The sequence below is a fragment of the Onychomys torridus genome, chromosome 12 (assembly GCF_903995425.1).
Source record: "Onychomys torridus chromosome 12, mOncTor1.1, whole genome shotgun sequence".
Lineage (NCBI taxonomy): Eukaryota > Metazoa > Chordata > Mammalia > Rodentia > Cricetidae > Onychomys > Onychomys torridus.
This window is the reverse complement of record NC_050454.1, coordinates 17,779,845-17,798,533: the sequence shown is the minus strand read 5'-3', so window position 1 is coordinate 17,798,533 and position 18,689 is coordinate 17,779,845. Positions and strand designations below refer to the sequence as shown.

Below are 18,689 nucleotides of genomic sequence, written 5' to 3'. Positions count from 1 at the left end.
AAATGAAAACAAAATCTGCAAGTGTCTTGCAGGCATCTGATGTGAAAGTTTCTTTTTAAAAATGGACCTTATTTCAGATCAAACATTCTAGAAGGAGATCTACAGTAATCATCAAGAATAATGCAATTTCATGCTTTAAAAATGTGTATCCTTGATAAAACAAAACAAACAGCAATAATGTAAAATGAAAAAAAAAATGTGATTCAGAAAAAGAGCTAAGATTACATACACATCAGGTACTGGGAAAAGATGACCTCAGTAGTAGAAGATGAAGCTACATAGAAAGTTTTGAATAGGACAGAAACTAACTTTAAAAAAAAATAAACAGTGAAGGAAAGAGGGCAGAAAATGGAGCTTTACCAAAGAAATGTGCAAACTGACAAAATTTTGAGGACACTGCTTGCAGAACTGAGGTATGACCCATTTTAATAAATATTTGAACTATTGATCTATTTGTTGGATTTAGGATAGATGTAAACATCATTGGCCAGAAACTATCTTCTAAAAGTTGAACATGGTGTTTTTGAAGCTATACCAGGCAAACACTAAATCTTAGTGGAAACGGTATAGCTCTTCAATCAGAACAGGCTCCCATACAGAGAAAAGCTCTTTATTTCTTTTGTGTGCACACCCCAATATTCAACTCCCTACCATTGCAAGTATGATTGCTTTTATGATTAATTTTTATGTAAATGTACTATGTAATGGGTTTCTTCATTACTTTTTCATACTTGTGTATCATTGTATTTTGCTCCTTCAATCCATTACCTTCCCTTGCCCCCCCCACCTGTCTTCCCTCCAAACTATCCCTCTGCTTTCTTGTTGTTTGCACGTATTCTGCATATGAGGGTGTGCAATATGTCTCTTCCCTTCCCCTCCCCTTCAAAACAAACCTTTCTTCCACTCAGTCTCTTGTCTATACACACACACACACACACACACACACACACACACACACCCCTATCTATATATGTATCTTATCTACATATGGAGAGAGATTGATTTGAAAATTCAGATTCATGTATGAGAGGAAACACGGGACATTTGTCTTTCTGATCTGGTTTATTTACTTTTACACAGTGCTCTCCAGCTTCCCTACTTTTGTTGTTGTTTTGTGTTTTTTTTTTTTTTTCAAGACAGGGTTTCTGTGTGTAACACTCCTGGCTGTCCTGGAACTCAGAGAGATCTGCCTGCCTCTGCCTCCTGAATGCCGGGATTAAAGGTGTTTTTGCCACAGTACTTGGCTAGGCTACCCATTTTTACAGGTGTAATTTTTTTAAACTTATTTTTATTTTGCGTTCATTGGTGTTTTGCCTGCATGTATGTCTGTGTGAGGGTGTCACTTGGAACTAGAGTCACAGACAGTTGTGAGCTGCCATGTGGGTGCTGGGAACTGAACCTGGGTCCCTTGGAAGAGCAACCAAAGCTCTAAACCTCTGAGTTATTTCTCCACCCCCCAGGTGTTATTTCTTTCAGATAATTTTCACTGATTGGACTAGTGTGTCTGACTTACCTGGTTGATTCTTGGTTTTTAATGATTAGGTTAGATCGAAAGGTCCCCGAGAGGAGCGTCTTCATTTATGAATATCTCTCCAACCCCCACAGTGCCTAAGCTTTTGAATAGCGGTATATTTATAAATATTTTTAGTTGAAAGAGGACTGACATTAAAAATCCGCACTTCTCAGGAACTTGACATTTAATTTGATTTTCCCACATCAGATAAACTACATTTCAAACAACTTGTAAGTTTAATGTAATTTATTAAAAGGAGCTTTTGTCCCCACTTTAAAGGGGAGGAAACATAAACTGAGAAATAAAAAGTACATGCCTTGCATGACATAGATGGTGACAAGCAAGGTTGAAGTTTAGCATTACGTCTGTGTAACTCCAAAGTCCGTGACCTTTAAATTACGACACATTGAATCACTGAACCTAGTCTAGTGTGCCCTTTTTTCTTATTCAGAATGATAAGATTGTTCAAACAGTGAGTCGACATGATTTTAAAAGGTATCTACCCATTTGTGGGATTTCAAAAACTATTGTGATTATTAGAGTTATAGGGCATTTGTTGAGGCTGGAGATTTTGTGGGTGTCAAGCACACAGTCAGAGTGGACCACTTAGCTGAAAACAAAGTTTGAGGTGATGTGCTTTTGCTATGTGACCATACTTCACAGGACCACAGGCCTAGTGGGTGCTGAGCCAGACAAGCCCATCTGTAGACTGCCTGGAAACTTTTCATTTGTACAACAGTGCCCCAGGGAAGAGACTCAGAAATGTGTAGTTGTGTGTATGTGCAAAGACTTGCTGAGGTCTAGGGTTATTGCTGCCTGTCATATGAAGATCAAATACTCAGATGGGCACATGGGGTTTTGAACTATTTCCGAGGCAGAAGGCAGAATCTTTTTCACTTAGGCTTATCTACATACCCCTAGGATGGATTAAAGTTCTTTCGTCTTCTATCACTGTGATTCAGGTCTTAAAAAAAAAAAAAAAAAAATCGCCAGGCGGTGGTGTCGCACGCCTTTAATCCCAGCACTTGGGAGGCAGAGGCAGGTGGATCTTTGTGAGTTCGAGGCCAGCATGGTCTACAGAGTGAGATCCAGGACAGGCGCAAAGCTACACAGAGAAACCCTGTCTCGAAAAACAAAAAACAAACAAACAAAAAAAAGTAACTCGGGTCAGGCATGGTGGTACATGACTTTAGTCCCAGCACTCAGGAGACAGAGACAGGTGGATCTCTATGCATTTGGAGACAGCCTGATCTACATACTGAGTTCTAGGTCAGCCAGGGCTGCATAGTTATCCTGTCTCAGCAAACAAACAAAAAACACCAGACCACTAACTCCCTATCTGAAGCAGAATTAAAGGTAGGCTTTAGTGGGTTTTTTCCTCCTTTTTTAATTATTATTTTTAGTAAGTATACAAAAATAATGGATTTCTTCATGATATCGTGCATATCATTGTACTTTGCTGTAAGGTGTGGTGTGCCAGATATTGTCCTAGCTTTGTGATCATATCTTACTTAATCCCATCTCCAAACTATAAAGTAGGTAGCATTATCCCCATTTTACAAACAGTAAAATCAAGATATGGGAGAATTAATTAATTTTCCAAGTCACAAGAAATGATGGAGCTGGGTGCCAACACAGAGGAACTTAATTATAGTGGTCATTTTTTTAAACATTCAATCACTGCCCGGCTTAGTTCCTTTTCTGTTGCTGTGATAAAACACTATGACCAAGGCTACTTACAGGGAAAAACTGATTTGGCCCATAGTTTCAGAGGGATGATAGTCCATGTTGGCAGAGCAGAGGTAGCAGTGGGTAAGTAGCCAGAGCCAAGAGTTCACATCTCAGGAACTCCCAACAGGAAAAGTAAAGAGCACACTGAAAAGGGTGCATGACTTTTGAAGCCTACAAACCCACCTGTTGCAGGATATTTGATCACACCGAGATACCCTGAGACTGTTAATAAAGTTAACCTTGAATAAGGGGGCGGAGCCAGTGACTAGCTGACCGGAATTAGCCATGGAGAAGTCAAGAACATGGACAGAGAAGATGCGCAGGAATGAGTAGGGAGACACTTGGAGATTTTGTGCTCTCTTCCATCTGGGAAGTGTGGAGAGAAGGTCAGCTGGTTGCTCCTCTGCTGCTTCTTTGATCTATCAGGTTTTTCACCCCAGTATCTGACTCCCAAGTCTTTATTGGCCATAGAACAAATTAGATAAACACAACACCCACCCCTGGTGACATACTTCCTTCAGCAAAACTACACCTCCTAGGCCTACCCAAATAATGTCACCAACCAGAGACCAAGTATTTAGATGCCTGATATTATGGGGGAATGTCTTATTCAAAATATCACACTGCCTTTAAGGGGCTTCCTTGTATGAATAGAAAGAAAGTACGGACCATTGAAAATTGCAATTTTAGAAGGGAAGAATGTACATATCACTCAAGCATATGGAAAGGTGATAAACATTAGTTATTTGGGAAATATGAATAAAAGCCACAACCAGCTACTCATATGTTGTTTTCTGTCAGCTTAATGGTTGCACCTGAATCTACTGGTATTTTAACTACCATCTGTACCCTCTGTGGCCCCACAGTTAGCACCCTGCAGCTCAGGCCTTGGCCTGGTGGGATTTCTGGTCTCACTGGCACCAGCTCTGCCTCAGCTGCCAAATATAGTTTTTAACTAAGTCTCTATCATTCCATTTACCAATAAAGACTCAGGAGTCAGATGTTGGGGTGAAAACCTGCTAGCTCAGAGAAACTGAGAAGCAGCCAGCTGACCTTCCTTTTTGGCTGGAGACACAACAAGAGAGGGTCTCTTCAGCCATCCAAACCAAAAAAGACCACCAAAACTCCAAGTCCCTCCCTCCTCCTTCCTGTGTGTCTCTCTATCCATCTTCCTAGTTTCTCCATTACTCTCTATGGCTAATTCCTGTCAACTAGTTGCTGGCTCCGCTCCCTGATCCAAGGTTGATTTTATCAACACAGTCTCAGTTTTCACAGTGTGATCATATATCCCGCAATACTCACATCCACCTAGAAAAGCTAAAATAAAATGGTGATTAGTGTTGGTGCATTTGTGAAGAATAGCAACTAACCCTCACAGGCTGATGGTGGGGATGGAAAATGGTGTAGTCACTTGGAAACCTGTCTAGATGGTCTAAAAAGGTTTAAAACTGGAGTTGTCATATGATTTAGTAATTCCCCTCTCAGGTACATACCAAAGAAAAGATGAAAAAGTCATCACAAGCATGTACACACAAATGTTTGTAACAGCATTATTCATCACAGTTGGGGTGTGTGTGGGGCGGGGAGAGACAGATGGAATTAACCCTAAATCCCTAAACTGATAGAAGATAGATAAAATGTGGTAGATCCATACAGTGGAACACTGTTCAGCAATACAAATAAAAGAAATGCCGCCGGGCAGTGGTGGCGCACGCCTTTAATCCCAGCACTCGGGAGGCAGAGCCAGGTGGATCTTTGTGAGTTCGAGGCCAGCCTGGTCTACAGAGCGAGATCCAGGAAAGGCGCAAAGCTACACAGAGAAAGAAACCCTGTCTCAAACAAACAAACAAACAAACAAACAAACAAATGCCAATATATGTTACATGGATGACTCTTGAAGACATTATGCTAATCTCTTTGCGAAAGAAACCAGCCATAAATGAACAGGTAGTATATGATCCTATATGACTCCCAGCTGAAGGCTGCCTACGGTTTTGTCCTCATGTTATTTGACCTGCTATAAAGAGTCTGTTGACTGACAGGTGAGGTCACTCCCATCGTGGTCTGTAGTTCTGAGGGTCAGAATTCGGTCAACCCAGTTAAGACGAGATAGTAGTTTATGTGCTGTGTGGATGGGAAAGGAAAGAGATGTCTTAATAAAGAACTCCCCACTAATGAATTTGAGTCTGTAGGTTAATGGATGAGGCTTTGTAGAACACAGACCGTCTTAACAACAAGAGGAGGAAACTGAGGACGAACTCTCCTTTACTCATTCTTTTCTGGACCCTCATTCTCTATGCCACAGTAAGTGTAAAAGTCTGCCACTCTGCTATTGTTCCCCTTACAGCCTTTGTTATAATGTAATAGAAAGGCCACCTCTTCAGGAATAAGCAATGAAAATACCAGAATTGCAATCCCACCATCTAGAAATAATCTGTTATTATATATGATACATTTGTTTTCTTCCTCCATGAGCACACATTTTCCCTCACAAGGCTGACATTGTATATCATGTGCATATAAAGTTTCATACTTTATTTTTTATCAATATTATATAGTAAGCATTTACCACATGCTATTTTATTAGTCTTCAAAATTTTGATTAAAAAAAAAAATGAGTGCAGAATAATTGCCCAGCAGAGGTTTAGAGTTTTCTTTTTAGTTCTTGACATAACACCTTGAAAGACATTTTAAGCTAACAACTCTGACTGTAAAAATATCATCTCACAGTTCTGTACTGAGCATCTGTGGCAACAGGTTGGTAATAGCAGTATCTCCCAGCTGTCTCCCTGAGGACTGCCACACAACTATCCCTTCAAAGACGTGCTGGCTCTGCTTCACTTGCTTCTGAGCTGGCTGATCAAAGAAACCAGCTGGCACACAGGTAAATGCTTTGCCTGAAGAGACTATTTGGGAGGGATTGCTGGCCAGTCAAGCGACTCACAGTGTGACTGAAGTGTTGAGGTGTCTCTGCCAACTGTGTCTTGTCCCTTCACGCTCACATCACCACAGCCATGCTTCACAGACTTCTCTGTGATTTTTCCGCAGATCAGACATCAAGAAGGTACAACCCCTAGAGGCAAGGCCTGGCGACGTGACTGGAATTTTCTGTTTTAGGATAATTTGCTCTCATTATTATTTGTGCATAAGTCTCTTGGTTTGGTTGGAGTTTTGGGGGGGGGGGGAGATTGTTGGTTTTTTTCCCCTTTATGCAGCGAAACTTTGGAAAATCTTAAGCCAGATGCATTTAATTCTATTAATGAGTACTTATTGAATCTAAAATATATGGGTTACTTTGATGAATATTTAAAGTAAGAGGAGTTCCTGGTCCTGTTCTTGAGGACTGAGCAGCCCAGTAGAGCTGTAGTTAAATGTGAATGTAAACAGCTGTCAGACAAAGTTGATAAGTTGAGGTGACTTTAGTGTTCTTGTCTATTACAATGATTTTTACACTAAGCCTGTGATACTGTTAGGACCATTGAAAACAATCTTTATTAATTGTGTAAGAGGATCACACAGCAGTGCAAAGGGCAGATGAGTGGGTATTCTGTCTGACTGGAGTTGAAAGGGATCAGGAAAGCCTTGGAGTTTCTGTCTCTCCTAAAGACAAAAAGCTTTCATATCAGCAAGAGTTGACCAAATTCTGTGAGTTATGAAAAACACTTGTTGTATTTTTAGAACCCTTTTCTCCATGACATTTGCTTATCCCTTTTCTCTGTTAACTACAATAGCCCTAGTTGCTGTTACTGGTCAGATTACCCCTTAAATTTTTATTAATTTAGGTCTGGTTTCAAAATATTTTGCTGTATCTTCCAAGGAGAGGTATTTGACACAGAGTTATACTTATAATGTATCTTAAGTAGCCCTGGGGGATAGTGGTGGGATTTCCCCCTGCTTAACAAAAGACAGGAAGTAAGGAGGCAAAAACATATACTGACAGGGAATCTTTATCCTGCCTTTCTTTGAAATAGAAAGAGATAAAGAACATGTGAAAAAATAACAATGTGATTTGTGCAATACAATTATTCTTAGGGTGATGCAGAAGGAATGATTAACTTCAGGAGGACTGCCTTAAACTGTGTGTGCATGGGGGGGTGACATCAGGAATGGTACAGGCGATGATGGGGGTGGGGTGGGGTGAGGTGGGGTGGGGTGGGGTGGCACCATGATGTCGGGATGTATTAGTAGAACTTAAAGTGTGGAGAACTAGCCATGGCAGTGGCGGAGCACGCCTTTAACCCCAGCCCTCCAGAGGCAGAGGCAGGAGAGCTCTTAGGTCAAGGTCAGCCTGGTCTATAAAGTGAGTTCCAGGACAGCCGGAGCTACACAGAGAAACACTGTCTTGAAAAAAACAAAAACAAACCAAACCAAGACAAAAAAGAAAAGGCGGAGTTGTCCCTCAAGACATTGGCACATGAAGTACAGGAGGGTACCTCTGCTAGGTCTGGAAGGTAGAGGCGGTGCAGATGAAGAACTGCCCCCCACCACACACACACACACACACACACACACACACACACACACACACACACACATACACACAGCTGTGACTATGGGACCCATATCATCTCTTAGCCGAAGTAAATGTCTGCCTTTTTGTTTCCCACAGAATGGCTTTCTTTCTGATGTGGGCCAACCTGCTTCTACTTCTTCTCGATGCAGGTGAGTTGTTTTTCAGAAATGTTGTGTTTCAGAAACCATTCTGGAGCTAGTGAGGACGACGATGGAGAGATAAGAAACAAAATCAAGCAAGCAAGCCACCACACATAATGACCAATCAAGCAAGTGATTTAACCTCCTCAAAGCTCAGTCCTGTTATTTATTAAATGTGAAAAGCAAGTACTGTATTTGCATTACAAAACATGAAGTGTGTGGGAGAATATAACATACATTTAGTAACATTAATTCTATCTGTCCTAATGAGAAACCCCTCCCTAGAAGTCATAGTCACATGACTAACTTGATACCTGTGTTCATTGCAAACTTCCCAACAGAAAAAGAAAAGACATCCAGAACCCCCACCTTCAAGTGACTTTGAAAAGTACCAAATTTTATAATTTCAGAATATTTGAAATCAGCCCTGTCCTAAAAAATCTGGATGGTCACACCACACAATTAAATTTTTTAAATTTAACTTTCTGTACTCAAGTCTGCAACACTGTTAGTGGTGCATCAGGTGCAGGTTTTGAAATTGTTAATGTAATTGAGCTAACATGGAGCATGTAATCGAAAGTTTCTAAAAAGCTACTGTGCAGGCCAACCCTGCAGTATAAGTACTCCACTCAGTGACCAAACACAGTCCTCAGGGACGTGGCATCTCACAGGAGCCCACAGCAGTTCTCATCTCTGATGGGCAGCAGCAGTTTGAGAGTGTCTTTAGACGTCAGAAATAACTCGGAAGTTAGTGCAAGTCTTGGTCCACTGGGTGATATTTCTTGGCTCTTTTCACTTGATGATTGAGGGGTGTGTGTGTGGGGGGGGTATAAAGGCACAAAGTCACTCATAAGTGTTACCAAAAACATTAAAAAGAATGAGTGTGAATGTAGTTGAGAATGAGAAAGGGACATCACTTAGGAAAGTCCATCTAATAATATTTTATAACAATATTGTCAACCTGGTATGATGTGTCATGTGCTATATAGCAGTGCATTAGACAGCCATCATATTTCTCTATACTTTTCCAAGTATTTTTCTACATTTTTGGCCTGTTTTTGTCCTAGGCTTTTAGACCTGGGGGAGCTAAAGACACAACAGTTTAGAGACAACAGTTTGAAAAGGACAAAGGATGTATTTACACAGGCATGGGGCCAGTTAGACACTAGTGACTTCCATCCTCAGCCGATCCTGTCTCTTAGATTCCAGAGTGTGAAGCCTTTTCTTCCAAGACCGTAAATGGTTCAGCTGTAGCAAGAGCTCAGAGGTGGCACTCTAGATGATAAAACTGATGATCCATCAAAGAATAAAATTTTCCTATATTCTATTATATAAATATAACACGTTCCTATGAGAGAGGCTGGGATGGGTGCAGCTGTACACATCTGTTCCCTTCCCCTGTGTCCCTCTGGAAGATGACTGAGTCGTGTCACATAAAAACAGTCACCAAAATCCCAAGGTGTTTCACAACCACCTGGAGCAGGTGGTGTCCTAATTACAACGGACAGAAATAAATGCAGAGAGATGAAGTGGCCCGAAGCCACATGATTAGCCTGGGGTTGCTTAGCGCTAGAGCTTGGATTTGTAATTTTTCAGACCAGGACTTTAGAAACCACTGTTGGAAATGTGCAAACCCATCCTTCTAAACATGGCGTAAGTTATCTCTTCCTGTGCTGTTCCTTCTATATTGCCTTTCTTGGTACTCATTCATCCGTTCCCTCGGTAATTGATTTGCTTGTCAACTTTAGACAGAATGACTACTATTATCTGAAAGAGCACATTTCAGATGGAGAGCTTTGGAACCAGAGTCCTGAGACTCAAAAGAGTCCACTACCTCCCACAAAGTGACCTGTGTGTCCCTGAACAGCCCACCTCCTGGTGTTAGATAATTTTTCTTCTATTTTGTCATAGTTTGTTTTTATAACAAGCCACACTCTTACTGAGGCCCCCACTCACCAATTCTTCCTCCTTTTTGGAGAGAGACAGAGACACAGACAGACAGACAAACAGATGGGGGAGGACAAGCAAATTGAAATCCTACTGTTACAGTCTTCAACTGTTGCTGGTAGCAACCTCTGGGTGGGTTCTGGGGGAAATAGTTTGAAAACATCCAGTCTGGTGACCTGCCAACCTTCAGCTATCACATGCCAGGAATCTAGATCAAAGCTAAGAACCCACGAGTGATATATAGTCCATGGCTGTGGTCCCCACAGCCATCAGGTCCCTAGTGAGAACTCTGCCCAGGCTGGGAGGGATTTGCAGCAGGTAAGATAGGTTAGTTTACTGAAAGATTTTTCACGTATAAACTGTCTTTCCGCCATTCCAATGTGCCTTCCTGGGTTACTGAAGCAGAGAGTAAAGAATGTTTTCAAGACTGCCGCGAGGTTGAGGTTCTGGAAATGGTGCCTGCTCCGTCAGTCAGATATGTTTACAGAGGGGCTGAGCTGGCAGCTGCCCGAAGAGATGGAGAGGTTATGGTGCACGGTGCATGTGCCAGTTTTCTCTCGCCGCTGTGAATCTGGCAAGCACGGCTTGGGTTTGGAGCCAACACCTGCGTAACACAGCTTCCTGACAGGTCCTCTTGACAGACCCACTCTGCTGTGTCATTCTGGGCCTAGCCGAACGCAGGGGCAGGCGGGACACACGTTGCCAGCTGCACGCTCCCTGCACATCTTTAGGCTCATTTCCCCAGCCCTCTAGTGGTGTTATACATAACCAGTCTCCTCCAGTAAATCCTTCTCTGTCTCATCTGTTGTTGTCCCTTACCCACTGCAGTGGTCACTGGCTGTGTGTGTGTGTGTGTGTGTGTGTGTGTGTGTGTGTGTGTGTGTGGTTTTGAGACAGGGTTTCTCTGTGTAGTTTTTGGAGCCTGTCCTGAATCTTGTTCTGTAGATCATGCTGGCCTCGAACTCACAGAGATCCACCTGTCTCTGCCTCCCGAGTTGCCTCGGGAGTGCTGGGATTAAAGGCGTGTGCCACCGCAGCCCGGTCATTGGCTTTTCCTAACTCTTTCTTCTTTGATAATCCAGTGTCAACAGAAGAGGTTCGGGCCCACCCATTCACTGATGTGACCCTGGACTGCGAGTTCTCCTTTATAGAAAGCACAGAAAACCTTGAGTTTTACTGGGAGAGAGAAGACATAATAGAGGAATATGATGTGGAAGACCGTGACTTTTATCGCTTTTTTAGGTATTACGACTTCTTTCAAGTCTTCACAAAGGTGGTTTACCAGTTCTACGATAATGCAGAGCAACTTGAAGAGCAGAATGCCTTATATGAGGGAAGAGTCTCTGTGGATCAGAGTGAAATCTCTGAGGGGATTCTGTCCCTTCTGCTACGAAACGTGGATTTCATGGACGAAGCTTTGTACAAGTGTTCAGCCATCTCCCCCAATGGTAGAGGGGAGAGTACGGTCAAGCTCATAGTGGAAGGTAAAGGGACTTTGTGGATGAACTTGGCTTCAAGTTTGGCCTCTGCTCATAATACACTCTAAATTTTCTCTCTGGTGGTCTCATTTTTCTAACCCAAATGACTTTATTCCTATTGTAAGAGTAGCGGAATATCGATTTACTTTAGTTAAAACTGTTCCTCTGAACAAAAGGTGTTACGTCTGTCCCAGGATGCATCACTCACTCATTAATATGAATGAACTGAAGGGTAGCCAAAGGTGCACTGGTTGAATCCCAAATGTTACACATTGTAACTGCCCCCCTACACACACGCATACACACACACACACATACACACACACACACACACACACACACACACACACACACACACACACACACACATACCTGATACAATAGTCCCACAGAAAACGCTAAGGTCAGACATAGTTTAATGTGAATGGCGCTGAACTGGGAATCAGGAGGCTGGAGTTGTACATCTGGATGACACTGGGCAATCCATTAGCTTCTCCAGGCTTCACACTCTTCTCACTATAAAGCATAGGTTTCAGATGAGAGAGATGACTCCTTAGTTAAGCACTGGTTCGATTCCAAGCACCTCCATGGTAGGTAATCATCTGTAACTGCAGTTCCAGGGTATCCAACCACTCTTCTGGCCTCCATGAGCACGGGGCATGTACATGGTACATAGATATATGTGTAGGCAACACACACACACACACACACACACACACACACACACACACACACAAAATAAAAAATTTAAAAATATAAAAAAAAAACGGTTTGAAAAAATTGATTGGATTGAATCCATTTTCCCCAAGTATTGCACCCTTACCTTCCAGTGTTGCATGGAAAACTATGTCCCTTTGACAGAGAGCCCAGGGTGCTGAGTCCTGCAAGGCAGTCTCCCTCCAAGGGTAAGAATTGAAAGGGATGGGGAGGTGATGAGAATTGTTTCTCATTTTTTTTGTTTGTTTTTTGAGACAGGATCTTTCTATGTAGGCAAGTCTGGGCTTGAACTCACAGCAATCCTCCTGCCTTAGTCTTCTGAGTGGTGGAAATTACAGGCATGTACCACTTCCCAGCTTTATTACTTCTCCGTTGTGATTCCCCCCATCTAAGTACTAAATAGGCCTGGCTCTGCTTAGCCTCCGAGATCAGATGAGATTGGGTTCGTTCAGAGTGGTGCGGTCATAGACACTTCTGTGATTCTCAATTGGGGCATCTGAGGTCAGTGGAGAATCTGAAGTGAACCCAAATAAAGACAGCATCAGTAGGGGCCTAGGTGTCAGGAGAGTCCTGTTTTTCTCTCACTATACTTGGGCCAAAATTTTAGCTCCAGTGAACCCGGGAACATGTTTTCTCCATCAGGTTAGCATAAACATGGAGAGCTTGAGCCTCCTGGGACTAAAACCAAAAAGGAACTAATTATTATTAATTTTTTTTCCAACCAGATTCTGAAATGCCCCAGGTGAAGTTTGAGAAGATTGATGAAGAAGATGTGGTCACATGCACATCCAAGGGCTGGTATCTCACCCCCAACGTGACCTGGTTAGACCGGGGAGAAAGAGACCTTAGCAACCACAGCACAGTGGATGTCCTGGAGGAGCAGATGAATGGTTTGTACAGAGTGTACTCTGTCCTCAGATACCCAGTCAAGTTAAATGAAAAATATGTCTGCCACATTACAGAGACAAATGAAAACAACCGGCCCATTAGATCCATCCGGCGGTACCCAAGTAAGTGCAGCTTTGAGGCGGGAGAGTGACAGCGGGCTGCTCCTCACCACACAGAAGCCACCACTCATTAATATTTACTGAATGCCAAATGTAGCAGGCACTTTGGAGCACTTTGGGGATTTAAAGATGCATCAGGAGCAGGAGCTTGTAGCCAGGGGTCAGAAATGGTAGTGAGGTGAGGTCTCCCTGGGTTTGAAAAAAGACTATGCTTCTTCGGGAAATGACAGCTCTTGTCCTGACAGAGGTGGCTGCCCCTCCCAATGAGGCTCCTGTTCCTCTGCTAGATACTCAAGCTTCCTGGTGTGACAGGCTGAGCAGTATTCATAGCCATCTGTGAGCCGATTACCATGTGCCTAGAACTTTACATATGTGTTGTGTGTGTACATGTGTCTGTGTGTGCATGTGTGTTTGGGGTACATGTGCGCATGTGCAAGTATGGAGACCAGAGGCTGATGTTAGTATTCTTTCTCGGTTGCTTCTCCACTTTATTTTTTGAGATAGGTTTTCTCACTGAATCTGGAGCTACACCGACTGGGCACTGAGCCCCAGGCATCTGCCTGGCTCTGCTCCCCCAGGGCTGGGATCACACATGGGCACTGCTGCACAAAGTCTTGATTTAGATGCTGGAGACCCACACTCAGGCCTTTGTGCCCATACAGCCATCTTCCCAGCCCTCATCCGCTATTTTTATGTTCTTAACCTAGCCCTGCCATATAATTGTTATTACTGTTCCTTTCTATATGAAGAAATTAGAACACTAAATAATTTGACCAAAATCTTGACTAATGAACACATATTTTAAATTTTTGGTAACCAATAATATCATCTATGTCAGATATTATATATCTGAAATTTATTGATATTACTTATCAAATTTAACTAGATGCCCTATTTTGTCTGATAAAATATAGTAATAGAAACATTTAGTAAGAGCAGGAAAAGTTGACGCTCAGGGATGATAGGGATGGAGCATTCATACCTTTGGAAGAAGAACAAGGAGACATGATAAAACTCTTTGCCTGGTTTAGGATGCGGGCAGGTGTGCAGGGTAGTGATTGCCCAGGCCAGCAACACTGTCACCACAGGGAACTCAAGGACAAGTCGGTTCTCGGGTCCCCTTGTGACCTCTGGAAAGTAAATCCTGGGGGAGACTCAGTGTTGAGTTTTGATATGGCCTCAAGGTGATTCTGACCCACGCTCAAGTCCAAGAAGTGCTGGTATAGGATATAAGCTGTCATGGGTGGTAAAGACACCCGGAGCACCTCTGTCCTCCCTGTGTGTGTGTGGGGGGGGGATAGGGTGTGGTCTCCTCAGAGCACTGTCTATGAGGTGAGGAAGGCCGATCTCTCACCGCCTTCCCACAGTCCAGCAAAACAAGATAAACCAGACAGACTCATGCATTTCAATTTCCCACATGAACTGGCCTTTCCTTCAAAGGAGAAAGGGGGGGGTGTCACTTATCTGCCAGACTTCTAAGTCTTCCCCACACATTCAGATGAACTTGTTATCTGTGGACGTTACCGAGGGCCTCAGACTTTCATCTTCAAACACTAGGATGCATTATTAATGAGTGGGCTTCAAAAGAAATACTGCTGTTTTTATCCTCTGAAATTTCAACATTCTTAAAACGTCCCAGAACTATCTAAAAAGTCTTGTTATTTTACTGCTTTCTATACCCTCTCATCTATGTCTTTATACGAGACCCTTGAGATCCGGCATCGGCCTGTTTTCCCAGCTCCGGAGCTGCACTGTCTCAACGATAGCCATTGCTCATTGCTCTGGGCTTACCACGTCCGGTGGCTTTCAGACTGGATCTGTCCCCGTCCCCGTCCCCCCCCCCCCCCACACACACACAATGCCAAGCCCTTGTGCAGACTCTGCCTCTCCTGGAATACCTCTCTTCTCTTGGTCTGCCTCACACGCTCCTGCCCATTTCCCAAGACTTGCCTCCCATTTGGAACCCTTTTTTTTCTGTTCCTTTCTATTTGTTCAATATTTTGTTTTGTTCATTTGCACATCAAATATTTGTTGAGCTTCATATCTTCTTTGTAGGTGCTAGATAACACCAGTGAATATAATGAGTTCTTACACTCTTGAAACTTCCCTATTGTTAGTGGGAAAGAGAAACATTGTAAACAGGTCATTAAAATGGGTTGTATGTCACCATGTGAGTCCATTTACATGAAATTCAATACCGGGTGGGAGGAAATGGAAAAAAAAAATCATCTATGCTGTGTGAAAGAGATCAGAAGAGTGGTATCCCTTTGAGGGGAGAAGATTTCTAGGGTACAGATATTGTTCCACTTATTGGTGTGGGTGCTGGTTATATGGTAGTATTCAGTTTGTAAGAGATTTACATTTACAATGGTGCTGGACACTTACATACTTTTCTATATGTATTTTTTTTTTTTTTTTTTGAGCTGAGGATTGAACCCAGGGCCTTGCGCCTGCTAGGCAAGTGCTGTACCACTGAGCTAAACCCCAACCCGTATTTTTTAATATAAAGGAAAGTGTATATTATATCATATGGTGACTAGTTACATAAAGGAAAGCAAAACATTGGAAGCAGATCAGAAGGAACAGAGTAGTGAGGGAGAGTTGTGACGTTAGACTGTCTGTAGACAGCCTCACTTCCATGCGAAGTTTCAACAAAGGCTTGAACAGAGATGTGGAAGCCAAGTGCAGAGGTAGGCAGGGATGGTGGGTTTGAGGAGCAGCGTTGGAATGGAAAGAGTGCAGGGCTTCAGACAGTAGAAAGACGAGAGGCGGCTAGTTTCTAGCGGAGCACTGTAAGATTTTTGATTTTCCTCATCCTGTGAGAGGGGATGCAGAGCACCTGGTGGAGTGAAGTGCTCTGGCCGGCATTTCACAGAGCTCTGGCCTGTAACTCTTGAAAGTAGACACAGAGAGGCAAGGGTGGGACCAGAGTGGTCAGTTAGACTGTTAGGCTGCTCCAGGCAAGAGAAGATGGTGTCTTGCCCCCGGGTGTTAGGAGTGGAAATGGCACAGAGACTGGGTCCTGTTTGCTCTTCTGGAGGCAGAGTGAACAGAGTTTGTTGAAAGAAGACGTGAAGGGTGTAAGGGAAAGAGGGGTCTTCTCTCAGGAAGAGCACGAGTAAATCCGTATTTGTCTAGAAAGTCCTGGGGTTTCTTTGGGGGGCATCTTTAGTTAGAGAAGCCCATGGGAGCCATTGGAGGGGAATGTAGTCACACATTCAATTAAGAGAAAGAGGCAGCCTAAGCAAAACCTGGGGACTGTGAACTACAGATGGGATTTGAAATTCTGAGACCACATGTGCTCACTATGGAAACAGAATGCAGAAATGTAAAAAACAAACAAAGTTCGGGTGTTGCAGCTTGGGCCCCTTTTCTCTGCCCTTTACTCTCTTCACATCCTTTGTGGGTGAGGAAAATGAAGGGAACACAGTAGAGGAGGAGAAGAAGGCGTGATGAGTGAAATAAATTGAAAACCAAGAGAATGTCATAACCAGAAAACCAAGGAAAAGGCATTTCAGAGAGGAGGGGATGTTTAACTATGAGAATACGATTGAGGAATCAAAAAAGATGAAGATGGAGAATAGGTTATTTGAGAGAGGAGAAATTAACTAGGAGTCAGCTCATGAGCTGAGAGTCAAGTTAGCCATGCCAGTGTTGAGAAAGAATAAAGCAATCATCTAGAAGAGACTAAGTAGAGAAACAGAACAGTTTTTTTTTTTCCCCTAAAAGCACTCTGAAGTTCATGATCATTACATGAAAATGAGGACACCGGGCACCATTGTATGTTTTTCTCCAATCTCAGTTATTTGAGTGTAGACACACAGTGGTAATAAAGTTGGGTCAACCAGATGTTAGAGTTTTATCATGCTGCATGACAGATGGAGACAGATGGGTGTGGAGTAGTAGTGTAATGGTCAGCAGTGGAATTTAAGATGATCTGGGAAAGATGAAGGGTGGAAGTAGAAGGGCAGAGAAAAGGTGGTAGGAGGGCTGGGCTTGCATCTTGGTGGTAGAGCAATTGCCCAGCATTCACGCAGCCCTGGGTTCTACCCCCAATATCTCCCTCAAAGTGGTAGAGTCACTGGATTCTAGGTTCTGGTGGCATTCAAAAATGGGGGACTTGAGATGGTGAACTGGGAAGACGCAGGCAATGTTTAAAGAGTAAGACTCTTGAAATTGAGAAAGGGGAGAAGTCATCATGAAAGGGCTGACCGTGGGGAGGGTGACTAAAACAACATAGGCAAAGATCTCACAGGAGAGGGAGTTCAGGCTCACACAGACGGCGTACACATGGGCTAACGGCATTGACTCCAAGAAGAGAGGCATCACAAGGCTGTAACATGGAAGGGTAGTGGGCAGTAACGTTGAATGATAGTCGAGTCTAAGCTAGAGGTCTGTAGAGACAGGAGGAGGAATGTTCCAGTCTGCAGTCTTTCCTTGTCTGGGATGATTTTTCCCCAGAGCATCCTGGAAAGTGATGTGAGTTGCTGACCTATGACATCAGCTTCCTGGCCTCTGCCCCAGTCCCACACACCTAACAGACAAGGGAGGGCCACCCTGAGGCTCCGGTCTATGTTGCTCTTTTCTCTTTTTATCTCTGAAAGTTGATAGGAAATAGTATTTTTTCCCTTCCTCTTTCCTTTTTTTCTTCTCTAGTTGTTCTCCAAAAATATTTGTTGAGTGAATGAATAAATGAGTTAGTAAAACCAAATTTCATCTTCTAAATGGACAGCAATTAAGAAAATACTCTTAGAGTGTTTTTAGAGTCCCCTTAGAGGGCTACCATTCTTAGAGGGGACAAAGAATTCATTGCTACAGCTTTTCCTTCTTTGCGACTCTAAGAACACATTGCAGCTGAACTGCTTCCCATACAAAATTAACTTATATTATTTTTCTCCTTCCACCCCCCTTTTTTCCTCCAGAGAAAAGGTTTGGTGAATATGAATATTGAGAGATCTGAATGCTCTCTGCCCAAGAACCCGCTGTGCCCTCAGTCAGTGGAGTTGCTGGTTTCTCTTGTGAGTGATGTTCTTTTTGTTCTGGACACTTACTGATCATAAACCACAAACAGGAAACAAGGAGTCAACCAGTCCAGACTGTTACATATTAACAGAGTCTGGCTTCTCATCTCTGCGTCTCTCTTTTGTTTAAAAGATTTGTTTTATTAATCTCATTCTCCCAACATGTTAAATTCTGAGTAAATTTCCAAAGTCTTCAGTGCAAAACGAAAGGGGATTAAAATCCTGGTGGACTGAGTGTCACGAGTCAGTTTCGTGTGTGTGTGTGTGTGTGTGTGTGTGTGTGTGTGTGTGTGTACACGCACTTTGGTATTGAATGACTTGGTGCGTTCAGAATAGAGGAAATATGTTTCCTCTACGTCAGGTTTTTGTTTCCGTTTGGTAATGGGGTTATTTGGGTTCCTGGCCAACCAGGGAGAGCCTAAGAGGTACTTTCCCCTAAATTATCATGAATATGTTTGCTGAAGTCCTTTTATGCATTACTGCACAAAGGCTGTAGAAATATCAGACATTCTAAGGTGAGCCTAACTCTTTTCTATTTGTCTAGTGATTTTTATTTTCATTATTCTCATTTAGACACACATTTGCTGATTTAATCCTCAAAAATAACTAACTAAATAAATAG

The 18,689-nt window shown here is 42.9% G+C and overlaps 1 protein-coding gene across 2 annotated transcripts; it reads left to right on the top strand.

The window, feature by feature from the left end:
• The first annotated feature begins 167 nt into the window (after positions 1 to 167).
• Positions 168 to 18,296, top strand: LOC118594062 (butyrophilin subfamily 2 member A2-like). 2 transcript variants are annotated; one of them, XM_036203847.1, is made up of 7 exons: positions 168 to 413; positions 5,437 to 5,548; positions 5,975 to 6,128; positions 7,854 to 7,906; positions 10,927 to 11,328; positions 12,765 to 13,049; positions 17,969 to 18,296. In XM_036203847.1, the coding sequence occupies exons 4-7, from the start codon at positions 7,855 to 7,857 to the stop codon at positions 17,995 to 17,997; spliced, it is 768 nt and encodes a 255-aa protein (XP_036059740.1). In that variant the 5' UTR covers positions 168 to 413; positions 5,437 to 5,548; positions 5,975 to 6,128; position 7,854; the 3' UTR covers positions 17,998 to 18,296. The 2 variants fall into 2 exon arrangements, with proteins under 2 accessions (XP_036059740.1, XP_036059741.1); XM_036203848.1 differs by lacking the exons at positions 168 to 413; positions 5,437 to 5,548; positions 5,975 to 6,128 and having other exon boundaries at positions 7,803 to 7,906.
• Positions 18,297 to 18,689: the final 393 nt, after the last annotated feature.